At 39.1% G+C, this 27929-nt stretch overlaps 1 protein-coding gene across 12 annotated transcripts in view; it reads left to right on the plus strand.

The window, feature by feature from the left end:
* The window catches only part of RYR3 (ryanodine receptor 3), a 1134733-nt gene that overhangs the window by 854188 nt on the left and 252616 nt on the right, over positions 1-27929 (plus strand). For 9 of the 12 annotated variants that reach the window (XM_068253938.1, XM_068253930.1, XM_068253933.1 and 6 more), the window contains 6 exons: positions 1719-1811; positions 16490-16660; positions 20610-20669; positions 21146-21274; positions 22093-22205; positions 25865-25964. In XM_068253938.1, the coding sequence (XP_068110039.1) occupies positions 1719-1811; positions 16490-16660; positions 20610-20669; positions 21146-21274; positions 22093-22205; positions 25865-25964 (666 nt within the window). Of the gene's footprint in view, positions 1-1718; positions 1812-16489; positions 16661-20609; positions 20670-21145; positions 21275-22092; positions 22206-25864; positions 25965-26482; positions 26580-27929 lie in introns of all 12 variants that reach the window. The other 3 variants (XM_068253931.1, XM_068253936.1, XM_068253941.1) reach the window with 1 other exon arrangement.

The following is a 27929-nucleotide window of genomic DNA, read 5'->3' on the forward strand; positions in this document are numbered from 1 at the left end:
TGTAAATCCTGTTGCATTGTGGGAAATAGCTGGTTACAGCTGTTTCCAACTGCCAAAACAGCAAGCAGCAGCTACATCACTTGCCAGAAGTAAAAATGTCACCATGTAATAAATGTCAGAATATAAATCAGGGATTTAAAATATTTTACAATGGGCAAACACTGACTAAATCATTTATACATAATTATTGTAAAAATGACTTACATTATTACATTATTTTCACTGGCGTTCCTCTTTAAGGCACATACAAATAAGAAGTACATTTCTTCCAGAGTAAAATGAGCCATAAATTATTTTTCTCCTATGTTGCTGTCACTTACAGGAGGTAGTAGAAATCTGACATTACCAACAGATTTTGGACTAGTCCATCTTTCCATAGGGGATTCTCAGCAGGGCCTTTATTCTTTATAAAGACATTCCCTGAAAAATCTTTATACAAAGATGCTGGCCAGCCTCCCTGCTCACTGCACACTATTTTGCCAGTTGGACGGAGCAACTGCCATTCACTAAATGCTTTTAAAAATAAAGAAAATACTGAGGACCCCCCTATGAGAAGATGGGCTAGTCCAAAATCTGTTGGTAATGTCAGATTTTTACTACCTACTGTAAGTGACAGCAACATAGGAAAAAAGTAATTTATGGACCATTTTACTCAGGAAGAAATGTACTTCTTATTTGTTTGTGATTTAAATTTTAAGATTTTCACGACAGTTCCTCTTTAAGAGTGGATATTTGGTACTTTCAGACCACTTTTTGTTCGCAAGATCAACTAATAATTTCCAGTTTGGTAATCCTCATGTTAGGCATTGCGCCACAGGAAATAAGATGGCTATCACTTACTGGGATCTGCTAATTAAAGGGAACCTTCTATGTCTTACTCTCCATGGTTTAATATGATCCCTGGTGTTCAGCAATGAGGAAATGAGTGACCGTATTAAAAATGATGGATGGCCCAAATCTTCCTCACAATCACACTACCTTTGTCCTGCTTTGAGAGATTTAGCTACTTCCTGCCAGAATTGAAAGCAATGGAAATCCTTCCACAAGGGGACAAAGCTGTGAAACTTGAGAGATTCCTACCACTTTCCTCTTCACAAAATTAAATTACTTTTTTTGTTGGGGGGGGGGGGGGGGGGAGATGGTCATTATTGCTAACAAATCTGTTGTGCTACTGTAGAGTAAAAAAAAAAAGTTTTAAGAACAGTGGAAGCTGAATAAAATGTCTTCACTAAACAAGGGGATGTACTGTCAGTATGATCATATATTTCATCATAATATATGTTAATACAGGTTATCCTCAACTTACGAACCACACGCTGATACGAATGGCTGAAAATGTCACGTTTAATTTTGTGGGAACAGATTTTGAGAAAATCAATTTATAAAAATTCAAGGGAAAGATGTTTTTTAAACTGGTAAAATTACATTTTGCTGTGGTACACTGAGGGCACAGGGGGACAGAGGTGGCGCAGAGGGGGACACTGAAGGCACAGGGAAACATAGGTGACACAGAGGCACAAAGGGGGCACAGAAAGAGGTACAGGGACAGAGATGGTACAGTCTTTTGACTTATCGACAAATTCAGATTGAGAATGAATCTCCATTTCCTATCTCATGTGTTAATCTGTGTTACCTGTGCTATAATATAATATAATAATGGTTAAAATGAATCATTGTTACCCATATATAATTTCAACTTCTCTTTCTTGTTTGTTTAGAATTTTAAGCGAGAAGAACAGAACTTTGTGATTCAGAATGAGATCAATAATTTGGCATTCCTGACAGGAAACAATAAGAGTAAGATGTCCAAAGTAAGTCTCAGTGGATCAGCCCTTTGATTTAATGAATACTTACATGACAAAATTGTTTATCTTCTATGAGCATAAAGTAGTCTCAGTCTTTTACTCTGAACAAAAGTCACTACTGTACTCTAGCTATATTATACTGTATAATAAAAGTAACAATGTACTATTGTATATAGAGAGATAGAGAAATACATAGAGAAATTCTAATAATTTAGAACACAACAGTACAGTAATTACAATACGCTAGCAACGTTAGCTAAAACGAATAGATTGTAGAAAGTTTTGTGAATATTTGGAGGATACAATAAAGCTTTGGAGAGATGGCAATGTATACATTGGCACTGGGTCATGAAACTAGGCAGTGAGATTAAATGATCGGGGAATTATCCTTGCACAGTGTTGCAAAGCGACACACAAGTGATTAGACTCTGGTGGAAGCTCATAGCTAGGATATTCATTCTAGGGAATTAAGTTGCTTTCTTCTTAAGTGGTAACGAGCAAAAATCCTCCAAAAATTCACATTTCCAGGGACCCCAGAAGAGAAAGAAATTGATCTCATCAAACCAGCAGCTGCTAATTAATTACTGGTAATCTGGTTAATTAACCATTAGATGCTGTGACTGGAAAATTGCATGTTATGCTAGGTACACACCATACAATTTTCTGGCAGATTTACCTGCCAGATCGATTATTTCCAACATGTCCGATCTGAATTTCGATTGTTTTTCTGATTATCGGATTGTTTTTTAATCGTTTTTTTTAATTGTTATTTTCGATAGATTTTTATTCAGTTCTATGGAAATCTAAAAAAAGATAAAAAAAGATGGTAAAATTGAAAAATTGATCGAGATTGAGATCGGACATGTTGGAAATAATCAATCTGGCAAGTAAATCTGCCAGAAAATTGCATAGTGTGTACGTAGCATTAGGAACATTTTTGTTCATCACTTTTTGCAACAGATTCCTTGCTGTTTGCACCATGTGTCAGCAGTGCGGGGGATATCTAGTGATCTGGCTATTGTCAGATTCTGATAGCTCCAGATTATTATAGACTTCTACCATATATATCCAAATACATGAGGAATTAATAAATAGAAATAAAACCCTGATTACTTCATGTACAAATCCATGGCTCAGCATTCTAGTTACCTTTTTTATTTGTTTTGTGTTTTAAAAATATCCACAGTTTGATAGGTACCGGTATGCTAAAATGTTTTTCCTTGACAGCTGTCGATGAAACGTAATAATCAGATAAAACAAAATAATATGTACTATATTCTGGATTAATGTCCAGGTTCCCAATCCGATCCAATATACCTATGCTAAATCGCATTTTAAATTTACCTGTAAATATACTAATCATTTCACAGATAATTAAGGAATATGTACTTCATTTTCCATCTGTTTTACTTACTTGTCTCCTGCATTTTTCTTTCACACAGCCCATACAAGTGAAGGTACAGCATGCATGACCTGTCTATGTATTAGCTAGCCTGGCTCCATACATTCATATGTTCCATCAGTGTTAGCAGTGGCGTCACTAAGGACAATCACATATCATGCCATGTAAACATGACTGATTCATTTTGGTGTACGGACCAGAGTTCTTCATTTCATTGTAGCTTCTTGATGACTATCAGATGATCAGATTCAGAATATCCTTTTGACTACAATGAGTACACTTGAGCCTTGAAATAGACTGAGAGTTGTTCAGCCAGTTGACTGAGCCACTAGCAAAGGAAAGCTTTGGCATTCTCAGTAAATAGTAAAGTTTTTGTTATAACTGGAGGGGGCCTTCACCATTTCACCAGCATTACTGACATTGTTTCATGCAAATGCATGTCACTCATGATATTGACTAAGGTAGAAGCCACATAAAAGCGTAAAATAATATTCATTTCCCCTTCATCGTCTCGGTGTGGTAGGCAATGGGGACTTGAAAGGCTTAAAGATAATCCGAGTTGAAGCTTGGGTTCAGAAACACTCACCTGAGAAGGTGCATCCTATCGCGTCTTCCTGGGTCTTCTCCACTCTTGCTCTCTAACTCTGGGCCGTGTTACTCTTCTGGCACGAGAGCGGGTGTGCTGCACCCATGTAAACACAGGCACACCTGCTCAGTAGAATAGAGCTAAACAGCTTCAGCTTTCATGCAAGTGTTGCCATACCCGACAGGAGCAGTACGGGCGCGCTTGAGCCTGAAGGGGAGTGCGTGGTCCAGATGTTCCTGTGGATAAGCCCTTATCTGTAATCTTTGAGAGGTCGGCACTCTGTGACAGGGGCTCGGAGAATGGCTTGGGAAGCCTCTATAGGATCCAAAGCCTTCTCTCTTCTTAAGTAAGTATGTCTTTTAATACCAGAGGTTCACCTCAGGTACACTTTAAAGAAGAATTCCACGAAGCACCATTGCACTGTGAAGTAAAATCACAGTTGCAATATATACCTATTCAATTTATTGTTCTTCAAAAGTTATGAGCAGCATAACTTCGGAATAGTGTTTGGGAAAGATTTTAAAAATTACTGCAATGGGGAACATTTATGCAAAACTGGTGTAAAAGAGAATCAGTCGTAGGGCATGACCCAGGGCAGTTTCTATGCTATAGAGCTCTCAGGTGAGGGTGTATTAATTGCACCTTCCCCGTGTAGACTGGGCATGCTATAGTGATGCGCCAGCCAGAGGTTCTTTCCAGTATCATTTAGCCTTCAATACAGTTAGCCAGAGGTGGCCCTAAGTATTAGTTAACCAGAGGTAGCCCCCCCCACCCTGTATAGGTAGCTATATGTAGTCCCCCAGTATAAGATTCCCCCAGTATAGGTAGCCAAGGCCCCCCCTCACCCACCATGTAGATAGCCATAGAGCCCCCCCCCCATTTAGTCATAGAGCCCCCAGTATAGTCAGAGCTCTCCATTTAAGTAGCAAGAGAACCTCACATATAGTCAAAGAGCCCCCAGTATAGAGAGAGAGCTCCTGTTTAACCAGGGAGCCCACCATTTAGATAGCCAGAGAGCCTACCCCCATTTAAGTAGCTAAAGAGCCCCCCTTAGCCAGAGCCCCCCCCCTTATTTAGGTAGGGAGAGAAAGCCCCCCTATGTAGTCAGAGGCACCCATTTAGCCAGAGAGCCTCCCTATTTAAATAGCCAGAAAGCCTCCCATATAGTCAGAGAGCACCACCTGTTTAGCTAGAGCCCCCCCTTTAGGTAGACGGGATACTTTGTTTAGCCTGAGAGTCCCCCCATATAGGCAGAGAGCCCAACTTCAGCCAAAGCCCCCTTTTAATCAGAAAGCCCTCCACTACTGTAGGTAGCCAGATTGTGGCAGGGGGTGGAGAAAAGGAAGTAAATAATATTACTTGATTTAAAGTGTACTCGAGGCAACATGTGGCATGATGAGATAAACATGTGCAGTCTTCTCCCAGATTTTTTTCCAGCTGGGTGGCATGAAAAAGTAACCGGGTGGGTGACACGGGAGAATACAGAGCCAGTGCGTCTCTGCTCACCCCATAGGAGGAGGCAAGCCAATGATAGCTGGGTTCTCACCAAAATTAGCCGGGTGCAGCACCCGGCTAAAAGAGCCTGGGGAGAACACTGATGTGTATATACAGTATAAAACGTGAATAACCAGGCTATTTTTATTTTTTTATTTGCTGCCTAAAAGAATTAATATTCAGGCATGCAAGTGACAGCTTCTTTCTTGTTCTTGTCAGGAATATAGTAATCCTCACTGATAAGCAAATTACAACCATAAAAGTTTTCCTGGCAGAATACAACTTCTGAGGGCAGGGGAGAGATAGAAGAAATTCAGTAGTTCATATATTTTAACTCTGAGACACTTAATAGAGCAGAGACAATAGAACATGAAATCTGCTTTGCAAACGTTTAAATGTAAAATAAAACCATTCAATATTTAAATAGTCATTTTAGGAGTACTAGGATGAATATACCTCTTTATCTCATCAGTTTATTTTCACCTTGGGTTCACTTTAAATGTTTTTTTTTTTAATAATAACTCAAAGCACACCAAGCTCTTACCACAATAGTATTGATGGTTAAAACTGACCTGGGGTATTAATATAGATCTGCTTTCTGTGCCTGCTGAATGGACTTGACCACAAACTTCACATTATAGGCCTGAGAAGCTCTGGTGTGATCTTGGCCTAAGATATGTTTTCAGTATTTGAAAACCTTCTGAGAAAAAGGTATTACCCACATAGACCAAATAACACTCACTTTTGGTCTGCTGAGAGGCTGATTCATTGTATATGTTTGATTTGAAGAAAATGCCTTGGCATACATTTATGTATGGGCATGCATTGTTTTTATTACTATTATACTATTATTTTTATTACATATTTATTACTTTGACATTCTATGCAGATTTTTGTTATATGTACACAGTACAAAGTTCAGACCATTCATAACAGCATAACCTTGTGACGCCACTGATGTTTCTTTTGCGTAGTATTTGTCATTTCATTGGGTATAGTTAATGTGTTGCCCTATTAAGTGCGTTTCATAGATCACCTTTGCAGAAACCTGTTAAAGGCACAATTGTAAGCAAAGCTTTGATGCCCAGCAAGCTATTATAAACCCCACACATAGGTAGCTGTAATCAGACTATCAACACAGGTGCACTGCCTGATAACCATTCCTGAAGGTGGTTCTTAAAAGCATAATGAGCATTCCTTTTCCTCAAGCCTGGTTAGACAGGGTTATATTTTACACATGGTAAGGGGAAACTAACAAGTAACCATGCGTGACATATTTGTCAGTGACAGGTTTGCTGTGTGTAACCTAACATAGGTAGCCAAGCTTGAAGCAGTGGTACACAAGACCAGTCATCCTTGAAGTCACACAAGAAATGTATGCCTTAGAAACACTTCAGAGATGTTTTCGGATCCATAATAATGTAGGATAGAGCAGGCATTGCCTTATCAGAAGTGTATATTAAGACAAGTTCCATAAGTTGAGGTGTTTTACCTGTTACAATATCAATTTGACGTGCATGAAAAAAGGGAGTGGGGCTTTGTTAATAAAAAAATATTAATATCCATTTTGTTAATAAAACTATTGTTAATATCAACAGATATTCTTCATTTTTAAAGTGTAGATGGCCTACTGTATATTATAGTAATAATATTGGTGAATGAAAATTGTTAATACCTATATTAAAGTAGTAGAAAATCTTACCAATATTCTACTACAGCTTATCCTAACTCTACTCCCACACAGATCCCACCACTCCTGATGCCTAACCCTAACCCCCCCCCCCCCCCCCCTGGTGGTGTCTAACCCTAACATCCCTCCCTTGATGATGCCTAACCCTAAACACCCCCCCTCCCCGCCTTACACTAACCGTCCCCCCCCCCTGCACAAACACCCTTACAAACTTACAAGGTATACATATAAATAATAAAATATTACATAATGTAAAATTTGTACATACAAATGGAATAATATTACAAAAACTATAACTTTGCAAGTTTCAAAGCGATAACATATTTCAAAACTTTAATGTTCCAATGTTGAACACTATATTTATCGAGCGTCCATCTGCTTTGGGTGCCATATTAAGGATATTTGCATTAGCACCTATGGGGCACCCAAACCACCCATTAGCCACGGGTGCACAAGTTTCCTGCTACCTCAATTTGTACCTGTCTTAGGAAAGTTTAATATAGCACTGATTTACCGGAATGTCTAGATTGCTTTTTGTTTCTACGTAAAATACTTAAAGTGTACCTGAGATGGGGCCCCATAAAAATGTATACATACCAGGGGCTTCCCCTCCAGCCGTCTTCGGCCTGATCGCTCCCTCGTCGTCCTCAGTCGCCTTCGCCCGCAACTAGTCCTGAAAAATCCTCCAGTCGGGGCCGGTCGGCGCATGCGCAGTCCGGCCAGGTGTTCTCTCTCTCGTCTCGCTCCCATTGCCGGGAGTGTTCTGTGCCTGCATAGAATGCTCCAAACAACATGAACGCAGCGGGAGTGTGCACATGGCCAGGCGCGCATGCACAATTCGCATCGGTCCAGAGGGCTTTCCGGGGCCAATTGTGGAAGAACGGGGGAGTCGGAAGAGGATGGCGTTTGAGTCATCAGGCCGGAGGGGGCTGGAGGAAGCTCCAGGTATGTATATTTTATTGCTGTGGCCCCGTCTCAGGGTCACTTTAAAAACAGGTTTATCACATCAGTTCATATTTCATATATAAACCTGCTATGGTCCCTTCAGTTCTCCCTTTAAAATATGCTTGGCGGATTTTGCATTTGGCCCCATCTGCACTTCCTTATCCTGTTTTTTTAATATATCTCTTGGAAGTCATTTGTCATTGCAGTTATCATTCAAACAGCTCTTCATGCAGACCCATTTCAGCTTAGACCCTATGCTAACCTATGCTAATCATTAGTTGGCATAACAAAAATCATTGATTTAATTCAGTATTTCACAGGTTTTATACTAAAAACCTTATGATTTCACTATCAGAGCAGATCACAGAATATAAATCTCCACATGCTTGTGTAGCTCAGAGCTTTGACTTGCAGTCTTAAAGCATTAGTCCCTCTGTTTATAGTATGACTTGAAATTGTTTCCCCCCCATTGGGTTCACAAAGGTGTACAAATTCACCTTGTGTACCAAAAGATCTTTTGTAAAAAAAAAAAAAAAATGCCATCAAAATGATTTCTGTTTTTTATTTTTTTTCCCTTTTTTTCTGTGTTTTTTTTTTTAAATCACAGAGGGGCTGCTGTTGTAGGACTGTTTTATCTGATGTGCCTTGTTTCATGACTACCTGAAGTATAGTATGTTTCACCTAATGTCAAACCTGTGGCTTCATCTAGTCTATAGTCCCTCTTCTGTATTGTCTAATGTGTATTACAAGTAGTGACTATGTCATTGCAGGCTGTTTTTTCTTTTACATGTACTCTGTAACATCAGTGTCAGTAAATATTCTGCACAGAATAAAGTAGGAATAAGTGGTTTGTGAACAGATCCACCTATCCACCTTTATGGGCAAACTGTACAGTGATTTTATGGCTTTGCTTATTGACTTTTTGAAAAATAGTGATTATTTTTAAATTTGAAATAGGTTGTTCAGTGCGTGACTTTTTAAATATTTGAATTCATTGTGTTATGGGGTTTTTGGGGTGGTCAAAGCAAATTTCAAAAGTTTACAGGTAAAATGACCTCAATCAAAATAATGGTAAGTAGTGGTTTTGCCATTTAGAGAAGCCAAGTTTCCAAAGAATCCTACAGACCAAAGTGGGTGGTCAAATGTAGAGGCATTATCTTACAATGTGACCACCACGGGAGATGGAAGATTAATCGAAGCCGATGCCGCATAGAGCCTGAGTTGGGCTCCCGCTATGGCACCAGTGCTATAGTCCGGGAATTTTAGCGGCTGTATGGTGAGCCATAATTCGGCTCACCCTGTGCCCAACTCACTGGCGGCCGGACAATACATAAGAAAAATGAATGCCCTCAACTCCTGCACATGAGTGGATAATTTCCTTTATAGGCATGAGACTCTTGCCTCATTCAGCCATAAATGGACAAATAAGATGGTTATTTCAGGTCTGAAGGTACTTTTGGTTAGGATTCTAATGCCATTTACTTAAGTGCAAAAAAATCCAGGTTCCAGAACTGTACTGACAATCCAGGAAGTTTTCAAGACAATATATAAATGTTGCTGTTTTTGAATGTGCTTTTCTCTGGACTGGAAACTGGATAGATCATTAGAATGTATAAATCTATTAATAGTGTAGATCTATCAAATTAAACTAAAGAGATGAAGTAAGAATACATTTTCTTATGTCTGGGGAATGCTTACTGCATTAGCTTTGGGATATGTCTGTGTTTTTAAAACTGAAGCGCGAATAGTAAGTTGCCCATTAAAAGTACAATTTTTTTGTAAATTATCGTTTGTTTTTTTTTAATCTGATCATTAACTGGTTTAAATATTGGGAATAATTTAGATCCTTTAAAAGGAACCTGAAGTGAGAGGCATACGGAGGCTGCCATATTTACTGTATTTCTTTTAAAACAATACCAGTCTTGCAGATCTTTTTGTTTTCAGTGTTGTGTGAATCACACTAACCAGAAACAAGCATGTGGCTAATCCAGTCAGACTTCAGTTAGAACACCTGATCTGCATGCTTGTTCAGGGTTTGTGGCTAAAAGTATTGGAGGTAAAGGATCAGCAGGACAACCAGGTAATCTGCATTGTTTAAAAATAAATAAATATGTCTGCCTCCATATCCCTCTCACTTCAAAGGGAACTCAACGTAGGAATACATATAGTGGCTGACATATTTATTTCCTTTTAAACAATGCACATTGCTTGGCTGGCCTGCTGATCCACTAACTAATAATTATAGCCATAGACCTGGAACAAGTAGCAGATTCGATGTTTCTATCAAAGAATCTGACAAGATAAGCCGCATTGATACAGATGTACAGAGGTGCCAGAAGTGTAAAAATTCATAAAAACTTTAAAACATGGGCGGTTGGTTGGTGGACTTGCCTCCCCAAAGGTAGACACAAGATACTGTTATTTCAACAAATAATTTATTTATAAACTCCAGATAAGTGCAATGCAGAGGCACTAAGCTTACTACTAGACTGCATGAGTTGTTTTTTGTACTCCTTCTTATTGCCTGATGATAAAGCAGAAAACCCGAGAGCCCATTATAGTGTAGTATGTATTGGAACAAGGAGGAATAATGGAACGTAAGTATTATACTTACAAACATGGGTTACCACTTAGGCAACCGCTGTATAGGCAGGTGGGGAAATTAGGCCTGTCCCCACTCAGGACTAAGATGTCGCTCTCTGTATATAGGAGAAAAGGGGGTGTACCACCCTTCCACCAGGGGTGGAAAACTTGATATAAGGAAGTACAGAGGCGCCAAAAGGATAAAATATGTTAAAAAGTTTAAAACGTTCAGGTGGCGGTGGTGGACCAGCCACACCAAAACAGACACTATGCTGTCGCTTGAGGTTGAGATAATTTATTCACATACTCCTAGATAAAACTGCAACGCGTTTCACGGGCACAATCCCGCTTCATCAGGCAACATACAAATGAAGTTTCACACTGAAACATGACAGAGATGAAGAGCATATCAGAGCGCTCTGTGTGACATAATTGTATCATACATATGTGTGTGTGTGGTTGCAGCATAATAGTATTGTATAGGGGGAATGGTCCAAAATTAAGAGACTTATACAGTAGTGATTGGCATAGAGGGTGAAATGGCTAGAATGTTTTACTTTACTTCTTATTGCCTGATGAAGTGGGATATTCCCGTGAAAACGTTGCACTTATCTGGAGTTTATAAATAAATTGTTTGTTGAAATAACAACAGTATCTTGTGTGGGGAGGTAAGTCCACCAACCAACCCCCCATGTTTTAAAGTTTTTATGAATTTTTACACTTCTGGTGCCTCTGTACATCTGTATCACTACTGTGTCCACCACTTGGTGGAGGGGATTTGGCCCCTTTTTTCCGAACTACAGAGAGCGACTTCTTAATCCTGAGTGGGGACAGGTCTAATACTTCCCACCTGCCTATACAGTGGTTACCTGGACAGTAACCCAGACTTGTGAGTATATACTTGTACTTATGCCTACACTTCCATATTTCCAATACAAACTACACTATATTGGGCTCTTGGTGTCTTCCTTTCTCAAGATAAGCCGCATGCTTGTTTCAGGGGTGTGAGTCGGACACCACTGACCAGAAAGTTCAGCACGATTGTCAGGCAACTGGTATTATTGTAAACTGGTAGCGTTTAACCATTTCCCCTCCCCCGGGACGAGTAACTACGTCAGTGCAAACTGCCATAACTCTGTGCAGGGACATAGGTACTACGGTCCCTCCCGCCACGCCCCCCCCCCCCCCCCCCCCGCACTCGGTATCGCTGCTCATTACCGCCGATCGCCCGCTGCTAGATCAATGAACAAATGACATTCATTGATCTAATTCCCCGTGTGAATGGCTGCAGCCGTCTGTACAGACGGCTCGGCCATTCATTCATTCCGTATGCGTAGTGCTTCCGTTTCCGTACAAACGTACGGAGCTGAAGTCACTACTGAGGACATCTTGTGGCCAAATTGTAATATTACACCCCCCTTTTTTTTCAGTTTATTATCCCTAGTTACCTTTTTTATTATTATTATTAACCCCTGACCTCCCACACTCCCCTAAAGTTACCATTTCTTTTTTTTTCTTTTTTTTTTTAATAAAAAGAAAATTACAAAATTAAAAAAAAATACATAAATAGTTACCTTAGGGACTGAACTTTTTTAATATGTATACAAAAACTGTATACTACAATTACTTTATAAATTATGGGCCTGTAATTGGGGATAGATGCAAAACTTAAAAAATGCACCTTTATTTCCAAATGAAATATTGGCGCCATACATTGTACTAGGGAAAAAGTTTAAACGTTGCAATAAACAATACAAACGGGAAAATAAAATGTGTGGGTTTTAATTACGGTAGCATGTTTCATTTTGAAAATATAATGGCTGAAAACTGAGAAATAATGTTTTTTTTTCATTTTTTTTTTCTTATTCTTCTTATTAAAACTGAGTTAGAAGAAAATCATTTTTAGCAAAAAGTATCCCCCAAAGAAAGCCTATACAGTGGCAAAAAAACAAGATATAGATTGTTTCGCTGTAATAAGTAGTAATAAAGTTATAGGTGAATGAATGGAAGGAGCGCTGACGGGTGAAAACTGCTCTGTTTTTTTGAGCAGAAAAACCCTTTAAGGTGAAGAGGTTAAAAGGAAATAAACATGGCAGCCTTCAATTCATTCCATGCATTTCTTTTCTCTGCACTTGTTGAAAGATGTCAGTAAGAAATCTTATTTGTACCATGCTTTCAGGTTTCAGTTAATATGTACACTTTTGTTGTTATTTGTACCATGCTTTCAGGTTTCAGTTAATATGTACACTTTTGTCCCTCTGCTTGGTTTTGTGTATATTGTGTGTATGTTTTTGTATGCACTTGTGCTTTAGCGCACTATCAATTACATTACAGTACGTTTGTTTTCTCTCTGAAATAAATAAAATTAGTATGCTACATTTTAGAAAATGGGAGGCAGTGTTGAAAACTGCAAATGCACAAGTGTCAAAGTTATAATAGGTTTCTTATGGAAAGACACACACTTTTAAAAATACTTATGCTTACAAAAAAAATATAATACAAAAGGTCTAGGGCTGTGCTGCATTATAGAATTAAGGTGCCCATACACTCGTCAGATTGGCAGCAGACAGATAAGAAATGCATCTGATGATCTATCTGATGCGTTTTTAGAACATTTTTTACCAGGATAGAATTCCAATAGATTTCAGTTTGAAATCTGTTGAAATTCGATCTGATGGCATTTTTTTGCCATCAGATTTCCATTAAGGCCAATGCAAACTGATAAGCAATCTCATCAGATCGACCTAAATTTTCCACCCTGCTAGTTCGATGGAAATCCATCGAAATCGATCGAAATCGGCCGTCGATCGGTCGATTGGCCAACCGATTTGCGATCGATCGATCGCGATCGATCGGTCGGCCAGAAAATCGGCTGAGTGTATGGGCTGCTTTAATGTTTACTAGGAATTTCTTAGGTGCAGTTTAGAGAGAAGTGAAACAGTACCTGCGTGTGCCTGCCATCCATCCGACACTTCCTCCTTCACAGCCTGAACGTCCTCTGTGAAAGGAGAAGTATCGGGTAGATGGAAAGCAGTGTGCAGTGGTAGAAGCAGCGGGACAGGTACATTACTCTGCCCCGGCCTCCTGCTTGCACACATACAGGTACAGTTTAGCTTCTTGCTCTTCCTTAATTGTTTATTTGTCTGGCTGTACCTGACTTCAACATTTGAGACAATATTGAAAAACCATAATCCATAAAACCTGTTTTATAGATTGTGGCTTGGTACAGTGGGATTAAGTTATGGAACTAGATCATACAGAAATAGTGCCTATGGGAGTTCTTCTTTAAATGATATTTGTAACAATTTCTGACTATACCTGACACACTGATCTTCTGCACACATCATTCTGTAATAAATAAATAATGTTCTGTCACCAATAATAATACATTTTTAGCTTATTCAACACTATTAATGAGGCCACCCACTCAAGTATTTGACTGAGCAATGTACGGTAAAATTTAGCAAACCACAGTGCAATATGAGGCTTAAATGGCCTGAATGCAAGTTAAATAGGGGTTTTCATTTAACATAAAGCCTGCATGGGATGGATCTAAAAATATCCTATAATAACTTAGTAATCCAAGTATCTACATTTTACGTTTTTGTGTGAAACTAGGCTTCCTCAACTTAACATTTTGTTTTTCATTTTTTTCATCACATAACCAGAGGGAGCTATGTTGAGTTAGTTTTAGGCTCTGTGGTTAAGGCTGCTTGATTGTGTTAATGTGATTAAAATTGCAAGGGGGGCATGCACAGCCTAAACCTCTCTGACAAGATTACAGTCTATAGCACAGATATTCTCTGGTGCATGAGGTATCCAGCATCTTGGCTCCTGTCAAGGTATTTTAATTTTTTAAATGAGCTTATTAAAGAATTCCTATGCAAATCAAACAAGCTCTGCAACTAAGTACCAAACAAGGCCCTGGAAAATGTTTGCTGGGGCATTAAATTTCACACATTTGTAATTAAATTATATGCCAGATCAGCTATTTTTGTTTGAATTACTCAAGCTGTTCTGAAATAGCAGAAGCCTTACAGGTGTATTGATAATGCTCAAGGTATGAAAGCTAGGCCTCTTATAAACCTACAGTGCTTATACGGTGCACAAACCTAAATTATTTAGCAAGACTGAATATGATTTAGAACTCTAAGAGGCTGACTGAGATGTTGTATTCTACAGAAATTTGATCTGTGGTTTGGACTTGGCAGCACATTACAGAGCTTTTTAGTATAATCTCATCTGCCATTTGACCTGTGTAGACAGATATAGCTAAATTAGTTTAAGCTGATCTTTTCATACACTTCCACAAGTTGCAAGCCAGGTCAGAATTATACATGTGAAACACAATTATAGAAGTGTCCATTGTCCTTAATGGAAATGTATTTTTTTTTAATTATGTAAAATTTGAATTACGCACGTATGACTGAAACACAACCCTGACATTAATTCAGAAGTCTCTGACTGTATAAGTGTGGCTCGACACTTGATATGAGCATTCAGAGATTTATTGGTTAGATTTCAACATATGTCTGCAACATAATGTTTAGTGTACGGTAAGTGCAGCAAATTAATAAAAAAAGTGGATATAAATAAGTTATGTGAAGAGTTCTGAATTGAATTCTTGCTGGATACCACTGTGTTATTTTATGACTATATCTACCCAACATACATTCAACGTGGCTTCTTCCTATAGGTATGTATTTCCATTTTCCTTTATATGATGTAATGTAAGTGAATGTATTGAATGTCGACACACGAACCTGGATTTTTTTCACTTAGTAAATGTGTGTACTCTTCTTCAGTATAATAAAAGTAACCCTAAACTTTTAGCTCATTTCTGTGTCACTGTTGCATTGGTGGTTTACAGTAATAAGTACTGTGTCAAATGTTTCACTGGAGGAAAGAGTGAAAACTGATGCACAGAAAAGGGTGTCCTATCCAATATCTGTTACATTTGGTTTTGTCTTCTAAATTGCATGTGATAAATGGTAGAATTGCTTGGCTGCTGTTGGTAACCTCTCTTTGTTCCAAGTACCAGTTTTCCTCCCGTATGTCCGTGTTTACCAAGAGAGCCACTTAGGGGTTGTGACTTTGCTTTAAAACCCAACTCTGCACCGCAGTATTTCTTTGTTTTGGATAGGGTGGTGGAGGAGGGCATTAGAACCTCTATTATTTTCTAACTGCTGACATATTACTTTCTGTCCTTGTGACAAATAAATTATAGGAAAACTTAAGCTAATGTATTTACTACTTGAGACCTTCTCTGCCATGGTCTGCATTCTTTAATAAAAATTTTTTAGTGCAAACCACCTGGCCACAGCTTCAGAATCTACTATTTCTCTCCTGGAAACTGGCATCTGTTTGGGAATTACCTGACTTGTAGAGCTGATGACCTGAGTGAAATGTTAAAGCGTTTCCAGTACTATCTCTTGCACTGCTTTGCCAGGTGTTTGTTCACATAGGGGTTGCACAGCAAGACCAAACACTACATCATTGTTGTTGAACTCACTGAGACTCAAATAGATTCGTAGCAGTGAAAGAAATGACCATTTCTGTGGCTGTTCAAGTTCTTTGATCTGAATCCATAGTGTCATCAGGGAAGGACGTGTATCAACAGCAGTAAAAACCTGGCAGAGGTTATTTTACCTACTCTGCAGTAATAAACTTTTTTTTAATTGTGGTTTCAAAATTTTTTCTGCCTTTGTCTGGGCAGGAAGGAAATATGTTTTTCCTCAATGGGGACACTGGCAACGTATGAACCTGCAAGATGATGTAACTTTTTCAACTCTATCCAAAGCTAAAATGAAGGTTTTAGTAGAGTTGGTTGTTTCCTTTGTATGTATTAAATGTTGCTTTCTTTCCCTGTGATAATGTTTGTGCAAGGAAGTTATTGCATTACTATAGGCAATCTTCACTGTTCCTCTTAGTCCTTGACATGTTTTTGAGTTCCTAACCATATCTTAATGGTGTTCCTATTGTAGTCTGGAGGACAGGATCAGGAGAGGAAGAGAATGAAGCGCAGAGGAGACCTCTACTCCATACAGACCTCCCTGATTGTGGCTGCCTTGAAAAAGATGTTACCCATCGGGTTAAACAAGTGCACACCAGGAGACCAGGAACTCATTTCACTTGCAAAGAGCAGATATAGCCTTGTAAGTAAAGCAACGTTACAGAGATTGTTGTTTCTTAATGTTCTAGCAACGGTGAATCCAGAATCTTTACTGTCACACATGTATATGGAAAAAAATGTTCATTCCTCTGCTTCATTTATACACAAATTATCTTCGTCCTGAATTGCTGATGACTGCAAGTAAATGCTTTTATCATCTGGGATGTGCAAAGCCTACAAATATCACATTTGCATTTCTATCTTTATGGTGTGATTAATCTGTGTCGGTGGTGGAAGTATTTTTGCATAGTGTTCATATAAAGTTGCAAAACCTAGAAATGAACAAGCCCCCTTTATATTTGACAGCTAAGCTGCTTTATGATTGATGTCAGCATGAACACCAATAATCTCTGGCTTAATCAAATAAATTGCTTTCTCTGTACCTATTAAGAAACACCTTTGCAATAGCACTGGATGGCCACACTGTTATTTTGTGCAAGAGGTGAAACTATCTTATTTCAAACAACAAAACATACAAAAAGTTAGTCATTTACATTTATAGATGTATATTTTCTTTAACCACCCTGGCGTTCTATTAAGATCGCCAGGGCAGCTGCGGGAGGGTTTTTTTTTAATTAAAAAAAACGATTTCATGCAGCCAACTGAAAGTTGGCTGCATGAAAGCCCACTAGAGGGCGCTCCTAACCCATATTTCTGATCGCCTCCGGCGATCCGCAGTAACAAGGAAGGCCGCAATGAGCGGCCTTCCTTGTTTCGTTTTGCTCGTCGCCATGGCGACGAGCGGAGTGACGTCATGGACGTCAGCCGACGTCCTGACGTCAGCCGCCTCCGATCCAGCCCTCAGCGCTGGCCGGAACTGTTTGTTCCGGCTGCGCAGGGCTCGGGCGGCTGGGGGGACCCTCTTTCGACGCTGCACGCGGCGGATCACCGCGCTGCGGCGGCGATCGGGCAGCACACGCGGCTGGCAAAGTGCCGGCTGCGTGTGCTGCTTTTTACAGCGAGCAAATCGGCCCAGCAGGGCCTGAGCGGCAGCCACCGGCGGTGATGGACGAGCTGAGCTCGTCCATACCGCTAAGGTGGTTAAAGGACAACTGAAGTGAGAGGGATATGGAGCCTGCCATATTTATTTCCTGTTAGGCAAAACCAGTTGCCTGGCTGTCCTGCTGATCCTCTGCCTCTAATACTTTAAGCCATTGCCCCTGAACAAGCATATACATTTAAGGTGTTTCTAACATTATTGTCAGATCTGACAAGATTAGCTGCATGCTTGTTTATGGTGTTATTCAGACACTACTGCAGCCAAATAGAGTAGGACTGCAAGGCAACTGGTATTGTTTAAAAGGAAATAAATATGGCAACCATATTCTTCTCACTTCAGAGCATCAAGAATAGTACCTTGGACAGCAGCACATGAAAGTTTATCATTGTGTGCAGTGAAACCTTGCAGCTATCACTGTCAACTGAATTACAGCCAAACACAGAACTAAAGTTTGAATGTTGTCTTAAAGGCTATACATATTCATCCATTTCCATTTTTTTTATTTACTCAATATTTATATGGTGCTGGCATGGATCAGCTGGGATGTGTGTCCAGGGCAGTGATATACTGTTTCTTTCTGGTTGAACTTGGACAGATTTCTTTTATCAACCAAACTTTTTTGTTACTATCTTACGCAGTGCTTTACATAGTACCATATGTAGTCTTATCAGTAACTGTCACTCAGAGGGGTTCACAATCTAATTCCTTCCATAATATAACAAACGGAGAAGTCACACAAATGGCTCAGTAAAGACTGTATTGTCAGCATACAGAAGCACACAACATGTTTTGGGTGTTGCCCTTCCTCAGGTCTATAGTCATATGTAGTTATTATCAATGGCATACAAATAATTCACATCAGTTAATACAGGATTGTTAAAATTGTATACACAACTTTATACCGCTTGAAATTGGACCAGTGTCTCCTTGGCGGGATTTGATTGGTCCATTTTTAAACTGCATACATTTGCATACCTAATTTGCATAATTTTGCATCAATCTGGAACAATTTGCATCTCATTGACTATCCCTAGTCAACTGTACAGCATATTTAAAGTGAAGTGGTAGGGGTGTCTTGACACCTTAGGGCTCTTTCACACTACAGGCAGCGGTAAAAAGCTAAAACGCTGCGCTTTGAAGGCGTTTTAACGCCAACATATTTCTATCAATTGTAATGAGAAACGCCGCAGTCAGCCCTAAAAAAGCTCCTGGTAGCTTCAAAACGCAAGGCTCCAAAATGCAGCGTTAAGTATGAAAGGTAAAATGAAAGTCTATGGACTTTCATTTTACCCTGGAAAACGCCAACTATGGCCGTGGCGTTAAAATGCCAAAAAGCCCTCTAGTGTGAGAGGGCCCTTAGGGAATAGGACACAGGACACAAAAAATGGGAGCCCCATAGTGCAGTATGTTTAAATGCAGAAGGTACCAAAAACGTGAAGTCCATGTACTACTCACAAAAGCGAGTTTCAGAGGGGAAACTGATCACAGGAAGCAGGTAGAGACAGGAAACCCGACTCCACTCAGGGTGGCCCAGCCAGACCTGGATACAGTCGCTCTCCTTGGTAAAAAGTGACAATGTCCACTGTGGTAAAAAACCACATGTGGTCTGTCTCAACCCCTCCAACAAGGTATGTAGGGGCTATATAAGCACAATAAGGATAAAGAGGCGCCCTAATGTATATAAAACTCATTAAGAACAATTTAAATTGAAAAAAATGAGGGGGCTTACCTCAAAAACGAATTCTTTGTATAGACAAAGGATTTTTATTTAGCACAAGCAACGCGTTTTGCGGGCCTAACTCTGCTTCCTCAGGCCAGTAACAGTGCCTAAAACAGCAATTTAACAATGCTCAATACATACATTCTTTTTCTAGGAACAGCATGCATGACAAATAAAAGCATACATACTTAATATTAAAATGCAAAATCAGTTCTATAATAGATAATTGAAGTTGTACAATAAATTATACTAGATACAAATGTATACACTATACACAATGGTTTTTGCATAGATAGGTGTGTGCTCATAATGCACACACATATGCTTGAACACATACATATATACTTTTGCATCTAATATAATTTATCGTACAACTTCAATTATGTATTATAGAACTGATTTTGCATTTTAATATTAAGTATTTTTGCATTTATTTGTCATGCATGCTGTTTCTAGAAAAATAACATGTATTGATGATTGTTAAATTTGCTGTTTTAGGCACTGTTATTGGCCTGAGGAAGCGAAGTTAGGCCAGAGAAACACTTTTTCTGTGCTAAATAAAAAAATCGTTTGTCTATACAAATAATTAAATATAGAGGTAAGCCACCTCATTTTTTTTTCAATTTTATATTGTTCTTAATGAGTTTTATATACACCAGGGCGCCTCTTTATCCTTACCGTGATCATAGTCAAAGGCTAGTTTTGGGTGGAATACATTTAACTTATCATTTATGTTTTTTTGTGGGTTTCTTCTGGGCAGGCACGCCTGTTTCCTCCCACATCACAAACACGTAGAGAACGTGCAAACTGTATGTAAATCACCGGTGTTGAATTCCCGTTCTCGAGGGCTGAGTTCCTCACACGTTTTTGGCACAGCTGAAACTAACTGATGAGACTTAATCAGGAAAGGTGTGGTTCATCAGGCAGAACACATTTCTCCATTTCTCAGTCCATCCTAAACACTGGCATGGATTTGTCCCTGGAGGACTGGAGTTCGTCACCTGTGATGTAGATGGTGTCCTGGCCTGGATTCAATGCAGGAACCCAGTGCTGCAAGGCGAGGGTGCTTCATACCTCTGAGTGCCTGTTTGCCACTGGTCCTGCTATGTTTTATAGGAAAAAAGGGAACACATCTTTACTCTGGTGGTTGATATGTTTGTCTCATACATTGTTGTAAAGATACTGTTCTAATTTGTAAAATCCTGTTTGCAGAAAGACACAGATGAAGAAGTTAAAGACCACTTGCGCAGCAACCTCCACTTACTGGAGAGGGTGAGTACTTCTGCTAGATCAACTGATTGCAGAACTTCACCAGCCATTCTGCCCAGGCTCTTTTCAACATACTGCTTGCTGTTTCAGTTGCTTGGACATTGGCATATCTTATCATGTCTAGCAGTGTTTAACAAGGCTCCACTTGAATGAACATTAGAGATGATTAAACACTTTGTAATTATTCATTTACATGATTATTATTTTTTTTAACAGCAATTCTGCGACCTGTAACACACAGTGCTGGAGAGCTGCTCACTTTACCAGCTCTTATTTCAAACATCTTTTTGACACACACCTGGGTCCAATTAATTTACTGTTCCACGCTCGTGCTGTACAAATTATCTTTGATTTCCCTCATTGAAAGTTAATTGATGTTAGCAAATTTGTATTTAAGACAAAGCTTCTGTGCTACCCAGTCTCCACTTGACCTCAAAACCTTGAACGCTGACCTTTTCTTTCTCCTGCTGTGCTGCCAGTCTGAAGACCCTGCCGTGAAATGGCAGCTGAATTTATACAAGGATATTCTAAAAAGTGAAGAAACTGATCAAGAGAAAGCTGTGGAACGTGTTCAGAAAATCTCTGCTGCTGTCTTCCATCTTGAACAGGTACAAATCCCTATCATCTGTTTATAGGTAGCAAACAGGACTTGAAGAAAAAAGACCAGTAGAATGGGAGCCAACAGAGCAGTAAAGGGTTGGTGAACTGTGAAATATTATTTACAAGAATTGGTTGCCTGTTAGCATCCATAACATAGGCATATAAGGAAAACTGGGACCTCTCCCTCTTTGGGTCTCATGATAGAAAGTTGTAGCTTTGGTTGCTCTCCAAGAAAAATGTTGAAACCCTCTAGGGTATTAGACTAAAAATGAATCTAAAACAACAAAGAAGAGATAAGCTGGTGCCACCCAAATTGTAATATAGTTAAAACCTAAACATAAGTCATATAATCCTCTATAGCGGTGCTCACACACTGCACGCTGATTGGGTTTACACTAATCTCACCTGATGAGGTGGAACTCACCTATTGGGTTTTAGTGCCTAATATTTGTCATGTGATTGCTCTTAAAAAGGCAAATGGTTTTCACTGTTTTATGTGTTTTCATTATGTTAATGTTCTTTGGTGCCTCCTACCCTCCTTTTTGCAATTGTGGTTGCCATGATGTTTATTTGTAGTGAAACTAAAGCAGTTAACTTATTTAGATATCTATGAAAAAATCTGACATACATTGTTTTGAAATATTATCCACACCTGGTTGTGGGTTACAAGTCCATTTCCCAGGCCAGCAGAGGAGATATCTGCCTCTTTGAAGAAGATCCTTTATATAACTTTCATTGACATTCATTGAAGTATCTACAGGGAATTGTCCTTTTTTATGTCCTACTTTAATGACTATTAGCTCTGATTTCCACACTTTCACCACAGGTGGAGCAGCCCTTGAGATCTAAGAAAGCTGTCTGGCACAAGCTCCTGTCGAAGCAGAGGAAACGAGCCGTTGTGGCCTGTTTTCGTATGGCTCCTCTGTACAACCTGCCAAGGTTAGGCTCAAGAGATGTGTCCTATTTATTTCTTTGTCATTACTTTGGAGCCTGAAGCTACTATTGGCTTTGGGTGTCCTTCTGTGAATGATCTTTGCTATGGAATAACCCAACATGCAGCTCTGCGCTTTATTCCTATGCCTTGTTGTGTTGACATTGCAGATTGCATTTTGCATTGTTCAGAACTTATTTGCCTAAAGCTATTAATTCAGTCATGTTTACACACTGTTTACATTGGTAAACATGCAGGACGACTGAGCTGTGTGAAATATTGTTAATTTTGCTAGGAGTTAACATGCCAGTCTGTCCAGTACCTCACTTTGTGCAATGTCATATACTGCTGAGAGAGGGGTTCCTGTCAATATTCTATAATGTCTATTATAATTGTATTAAAGTAATTTGTTACCAAAGATTTCTCAGAACTTCCCACTGTGTTAGGTATAAAGCAAAAATGTAAATGTTAAAATGTACACGTTATGAAGGGCTAATAAATCATCACCAACACTTTTTTTGTCACATACATATGAATGTTTGTTGACAAACTATAATGGCATTAGCAGAGATTTTGCCACAGTGTAGGCCAATATGTTTTCAGTATGCAGTCATAGACAGCTTTATTGTTAATTGCTACTGACGTGACGTGCAGAGAAGTGGATACAGGCAGCATGTGGCAATGACTAAAGTTTTCCAACAGAGCTTTACATGCATACGTCTGAGATATGCATGAAAGGTATACATGAATCTATGCATAAGATATGTGTGCGTCATGTATGCCACAATATGAATTCATGCATAAATTGAGTTGCACATGTATATTGAAAATATGGATTACTATGGCATAAATAGTTATGTGAAGGTTCTAAGCATGGTGTTCAGCTAGCCTATGCTCACAATGCAGACTGTACATTATTAATGGCTATTGTTATTGTGAAGCTACAGTATGGTATACCCAGCACCATCTTAAACAAATGACAATTTTTTTTTATTTGGAACTACAATACACTGCATAATTACATAGTTGAGTTGAAAAAAGACCTACGTCCATAGAGTTCAACCAGAAAATCTGGTGCAAATCTAGGCTGCACCCATACATATGTTCTGTTGGCCCAAAAGCTTTAGACATTAGAATCGAACTACTTAAATAGACACTATTCAACAAATAGCAGCAATATAGGGCACATGAGGTTGTCAAACACAATTATTGCCATAATTATTTTTCAGTACATGCTATGTCTATGTTTACTCCTCTGTTCAATCAGATAATCATTATTGTTGAGAACAGTATATTGAAATTTGGTCATTTGGCTCTGTATAGTTGTATAGGCCACACATTTTCTTGTAATCTATGTACCTCTCATGCTAGTATGTTTTTGTAGATAATTAGGATTGCTCTAAATTTAGCTTTTAATTTGTGCTGACCAGTCCCTACTAGGGATGATCAATGAGATGCAAAAATATCACATTTTATGCAAATGTATATACATTTTTATGCAAATCTATGCAGCTTGAAAATTGACCAAGTTCCACCCAGGTTTAAATTAGATTAGTCCATTTTCAAGCTGCATACACATTTACATACATTTGCATAAACTCAAAAATATTTGCATCTCATTGATTATCCCTAGTCCCTACATACAAGAGACGACTTCCTGATTAGAGTTTTTGGAAATAAATTAAGCATGTATTTCAAAATTGTAAATTGCCGCCCCATTGAAGTCTATTGCAGTTCACGAACGTTCGCGCGAACCAAACTTTTGCAGAAGTTTGCGTTCGCGGTTTGCGAACCGAAAATCGGAGGTTCGGGCCATCTCTAATAACTAAATGCTGTTATGGGCCAGATGTACCGGACAGGGGTAGAGCTTTTATTAGGACAGGGACCAATGAGGTGGGACTACAGTTCCCAGCAGCCTATTGGCTGTAATAGAGTGCCCAATTGGCCACTTACTAATTGTAACTACCAGTTCCCCTCTGGCTGCTAGCGGTGTGGCCAGAGAGAATAAGATGAGCATGTGGCTGCACGCACCTGTGTAAAAGGACATTGGCTCATGCATATGTACAAGCTTGAACTTCCACTGAAAATGCTGGCCAGAGGAGGAAGCTGGCTGTTTGGCCCAGCTCCCAGAAGAGCTGGACACATTGCTAATGGTGGCCACTAATGATGCAATCTTTTTCATCCAAATTTTACCAAATCCATGTAGTATAAGAGTAAATTGAGTGAATATATTGAATGGATAATGTAGGCAGTTCCCTTATATTAGATAGAAATGGTAAAATTGGATGAAAAAGATTGGATCATTACTGGCTACATTAAGGTGGCCATACATGGTACAATTTTTCATTTTTTTTCGATTAGATAATTTAGTTCGATTATTCCGTTAGATCGAATATAAAGGTTTTTCCAGCATGTCCGATCTGATTTTTCTCGAAAAAACGGGATAATCGTTCGAATTTCTTGATCGAAAGAAAAAATATTTTCAACTTTCATTCAATTCGATCATTTAGATTGAATAAACGGGATAATCGAACGTTTTTATTGTACCATGTATGGCCACCATTAGGTTGACATGAGGTTGGCAAGTTTTTTTTTTTACAGTAGGGCAGACTTTGGGTCACAAAAATGGCAACATGTATAAAAAAAACCTGAAAAAGTTGACCTTGCTAGTCATATTCGCGCACGCTCCACATCCCTCTGCATTCCTGCTGTGGAGACGCTTTAGAGGGCTGTGGAGCACACACGCCAGGACGCCTGCAGACAGGACTTAACAGGCACATCTAGGGATGATGGAAGAGCGCAGTCAGAGGGGAGATGGAAATACTGCACACACACGACCCAGTATTTAAATACTGGTCGCTCGGGTCGGGAGACAGGATGGGCCCAGGAACACAGCTGTGGAAGCGGTAAGTGAACGCTGACACCCTCCCACCAGCACAATATTTTTTTTAATAGAACGATTTGGGCTCTGGTATCCTTTAAAGTTTATAATTATGGCAGCCTCCGTGTAACTTTCGCTTCCTTTACATTTAACAGTGAGACTAGTTATAAAATCTACTAGATTGATTAACTATGATCTAATGTCTGTCAGTAAGTTGGAAACTACTGTGTATGCCACGTTTGTCAAAACTGGTTTCTTGGCAGGGCAGATTAGTTATTATTAATTTGCCTGTGGAGCTTCTTAGATAATGTGCTTAAAAAAGACTCCGCAGGGAAGGTAAACCTTAGAGACAGGTGATCTCAGAAAGAGGATGAAATAGGATTACCAATATAGGCATAATAACCTGGTAGTTCCAAAGCCAGTCTGCAATGGCATAGGTAAACCCTATGCCAATGGCTGCCTCAACAGAGGTGTATCCCGTAAACACTAGCCTGCCCTTGCATAAGAACCTGTGCCACAATATATCCATGTGCAACATCTTTTTATGTATAAAATGCATCCAAATGTAATTGACCTTATGTTTGTTTACTTGCATCAGGAAATTCTTATCCTCTACAGTTATAGGATAAGAATGTAGTTTGTTTCAAATCATGTTCAATGCAAAGTTTTTAATTTTTTTTTCCTTTTCTTTTTTGTTTACGTCTGTTTTAAGAAATCATTTAATATTTGTGAATTTTTTCCTTGTGTTGCTGGCGCTTGAATAAAAACCTGTATGCTTTTCTTCAGACACAAAATTAACAATTTCTTCCTGAGCTCCTACCAACGTATATGGCTGGAAAAAGTACATGAGAACTCAGACTATGACAGTCTAATACTCGTGTTAACGGTAATGTAACTTGTGGCTACACCTGTCCTTGTGCACACAAGTACTCCACCCCAGCCATGATGTGATGTTTTCATTGGCTTGTGCAATTCTGACAAGATATTCTGATTGGTCAGATGTTTAAGATTTATTCAATCAGGATTGAGTTGCAGTGGGACTATGTACACCTAGCTGTTTCTACGGGTTAATTAAAGGGCTTTTAAAAATTATGCAGAATAAGTCTATATACACCTGCAAGAAACTGCACTTTTGGTGCAGGTGTTAATGTTACATTCCATTCAGACATTATACATGTTCCTCCGATAAATAAAACAAGCAACACCTACTGATGCACTACTTTTAGTGCACACTATTAATGAATCCAAGGGATTATTTGGACTATTTTTGTTAATCATGTGCTGACCAATCAGGAGCTCCTGAATTGTACAAGATTCCAAACCCTACTAATCATGAGTCACTTGAACATTTATTTTGTTATGTTCTTTTGTACCCCTCTTGATCCCACTTTCACCTCCTGCCAGGCACCGTTGTATTAACCTCTTCCTCCATGGTTATCAGAAATTTTGGATAGAAACAGAGGAAAATTCCTTTGAGGAGAAACTAATTGAGGATTTGGCTGTAAGTACGGGATTAGCTGAAGTTTGGCTCAGAGCACAAATAAATAATAACTTTATATGTATTGCTTCTAATGAGTAACATCTCAAAATGAAGTTTGCATCTTACACAGCTTTTAAACACAGGCCACCACATGGCTAATCACACATTGTCATTTTTTCCCTGATCAGGATCACTCACCATGATTAATAGGTCTAATTAGTAGCGTTCATCTGGCCTCTGAGGTGAAGAATCTACACATAAAACATCACATAGATGTTCTACTTGGCTCCTCAGTAATAGTCTAACTTAATTTAACATGCTTGGAACCACTGGAGTATCAATTAGGTTTTTTCGTGAATATGGACTTTCATTACCTAATTTAACGCTTTGGAGAGTTGAACACATTGTAAATCCTATTTGAATATTTGGGTTGTGCATATGTGTACTACAGAAAGCTTCATAGAGCTGTACCAATGTTTGATAACTTCAGTTTATACCATGTGTATTTAAAGTAAAAAACAAAAATAGTGGGGGAAAAAGAATATAGAAAAATGAATTAACTAGGAACATCCTTCTATTAAACTGCACATATCAACATGCGTAAAGTGTACATCAAAGCACTGAGCATTGCGTGTGTCAAAATACATGTGTTGCACAATATGTATATTGAGAATATACCTTGGTTACCACTTCATGCTCTCTGTTGGTTAAAATGATCAATGAGCCCCGTAGGTACATTAGTAAATTAGAGAATTTAAAGGTTTTGATGATGTTGGTCATGTTTTGCTGACCATCATACCACTGTATTGGTGATGATAGAGTAAGGGCTAGTTTGCACTCGGCGCCTAGAGCGCCGCTAGCCTGCAATCACGATTTTAACTAAAATCTCATGATTCTGCCCCAATTTGTGCTTGTGATTCCCATTCAATAGAATGAGAATCACAGAGCAATCACCCCCAAAATGCTGCATGCAGTGCGTTTGCGATTAATCGAAAACGCAACCGCTGCAGTGTGACTGTATCCATAGGGATACATTGTAGCAGCGCTTTGGTGATCGCCGGCAATCAGCAAAGCGCTGAAGAATCGCCCGAGTGTGAACCGGCCCGAAAGAATGCCTGCCTCTCCACTGCAGGATGAGTAATATGGCTCAAAAGGGAGTAATTTTAGCAAACAGTGGGTTGTTAGTGCTCAGTAAACCTGTGTGTAAGCCTGAAGCCTTTCTTTTGTGTACTAAGTGCTGTTTCACACAGGTGGTGATTCTGCAGCAATTGCGCTGCACTGAACAAGAATCACAAACGCAATTGCGGGAAAGTCGCAGTGTGAAACAGCTCTAGTCTTAGATTTGCATACCTGACTGTAAAACTGTTGTAA

Source organism: Hyperolius riggenbachi, chromosome 9, assembly GCF_040937935.1.
Source record: "Hyperolius riggenbachi isolate aHypRig1 chromosome 9, aHypRig1.pri, whole genome shotgun sequence".
NCBI classification, from domain to species: Eukaryota; Metazoa; Chordata; class Amphibia; order Anura; family Hyperoliidae; genus Hyperolius; species Hyperolius riggenbachi.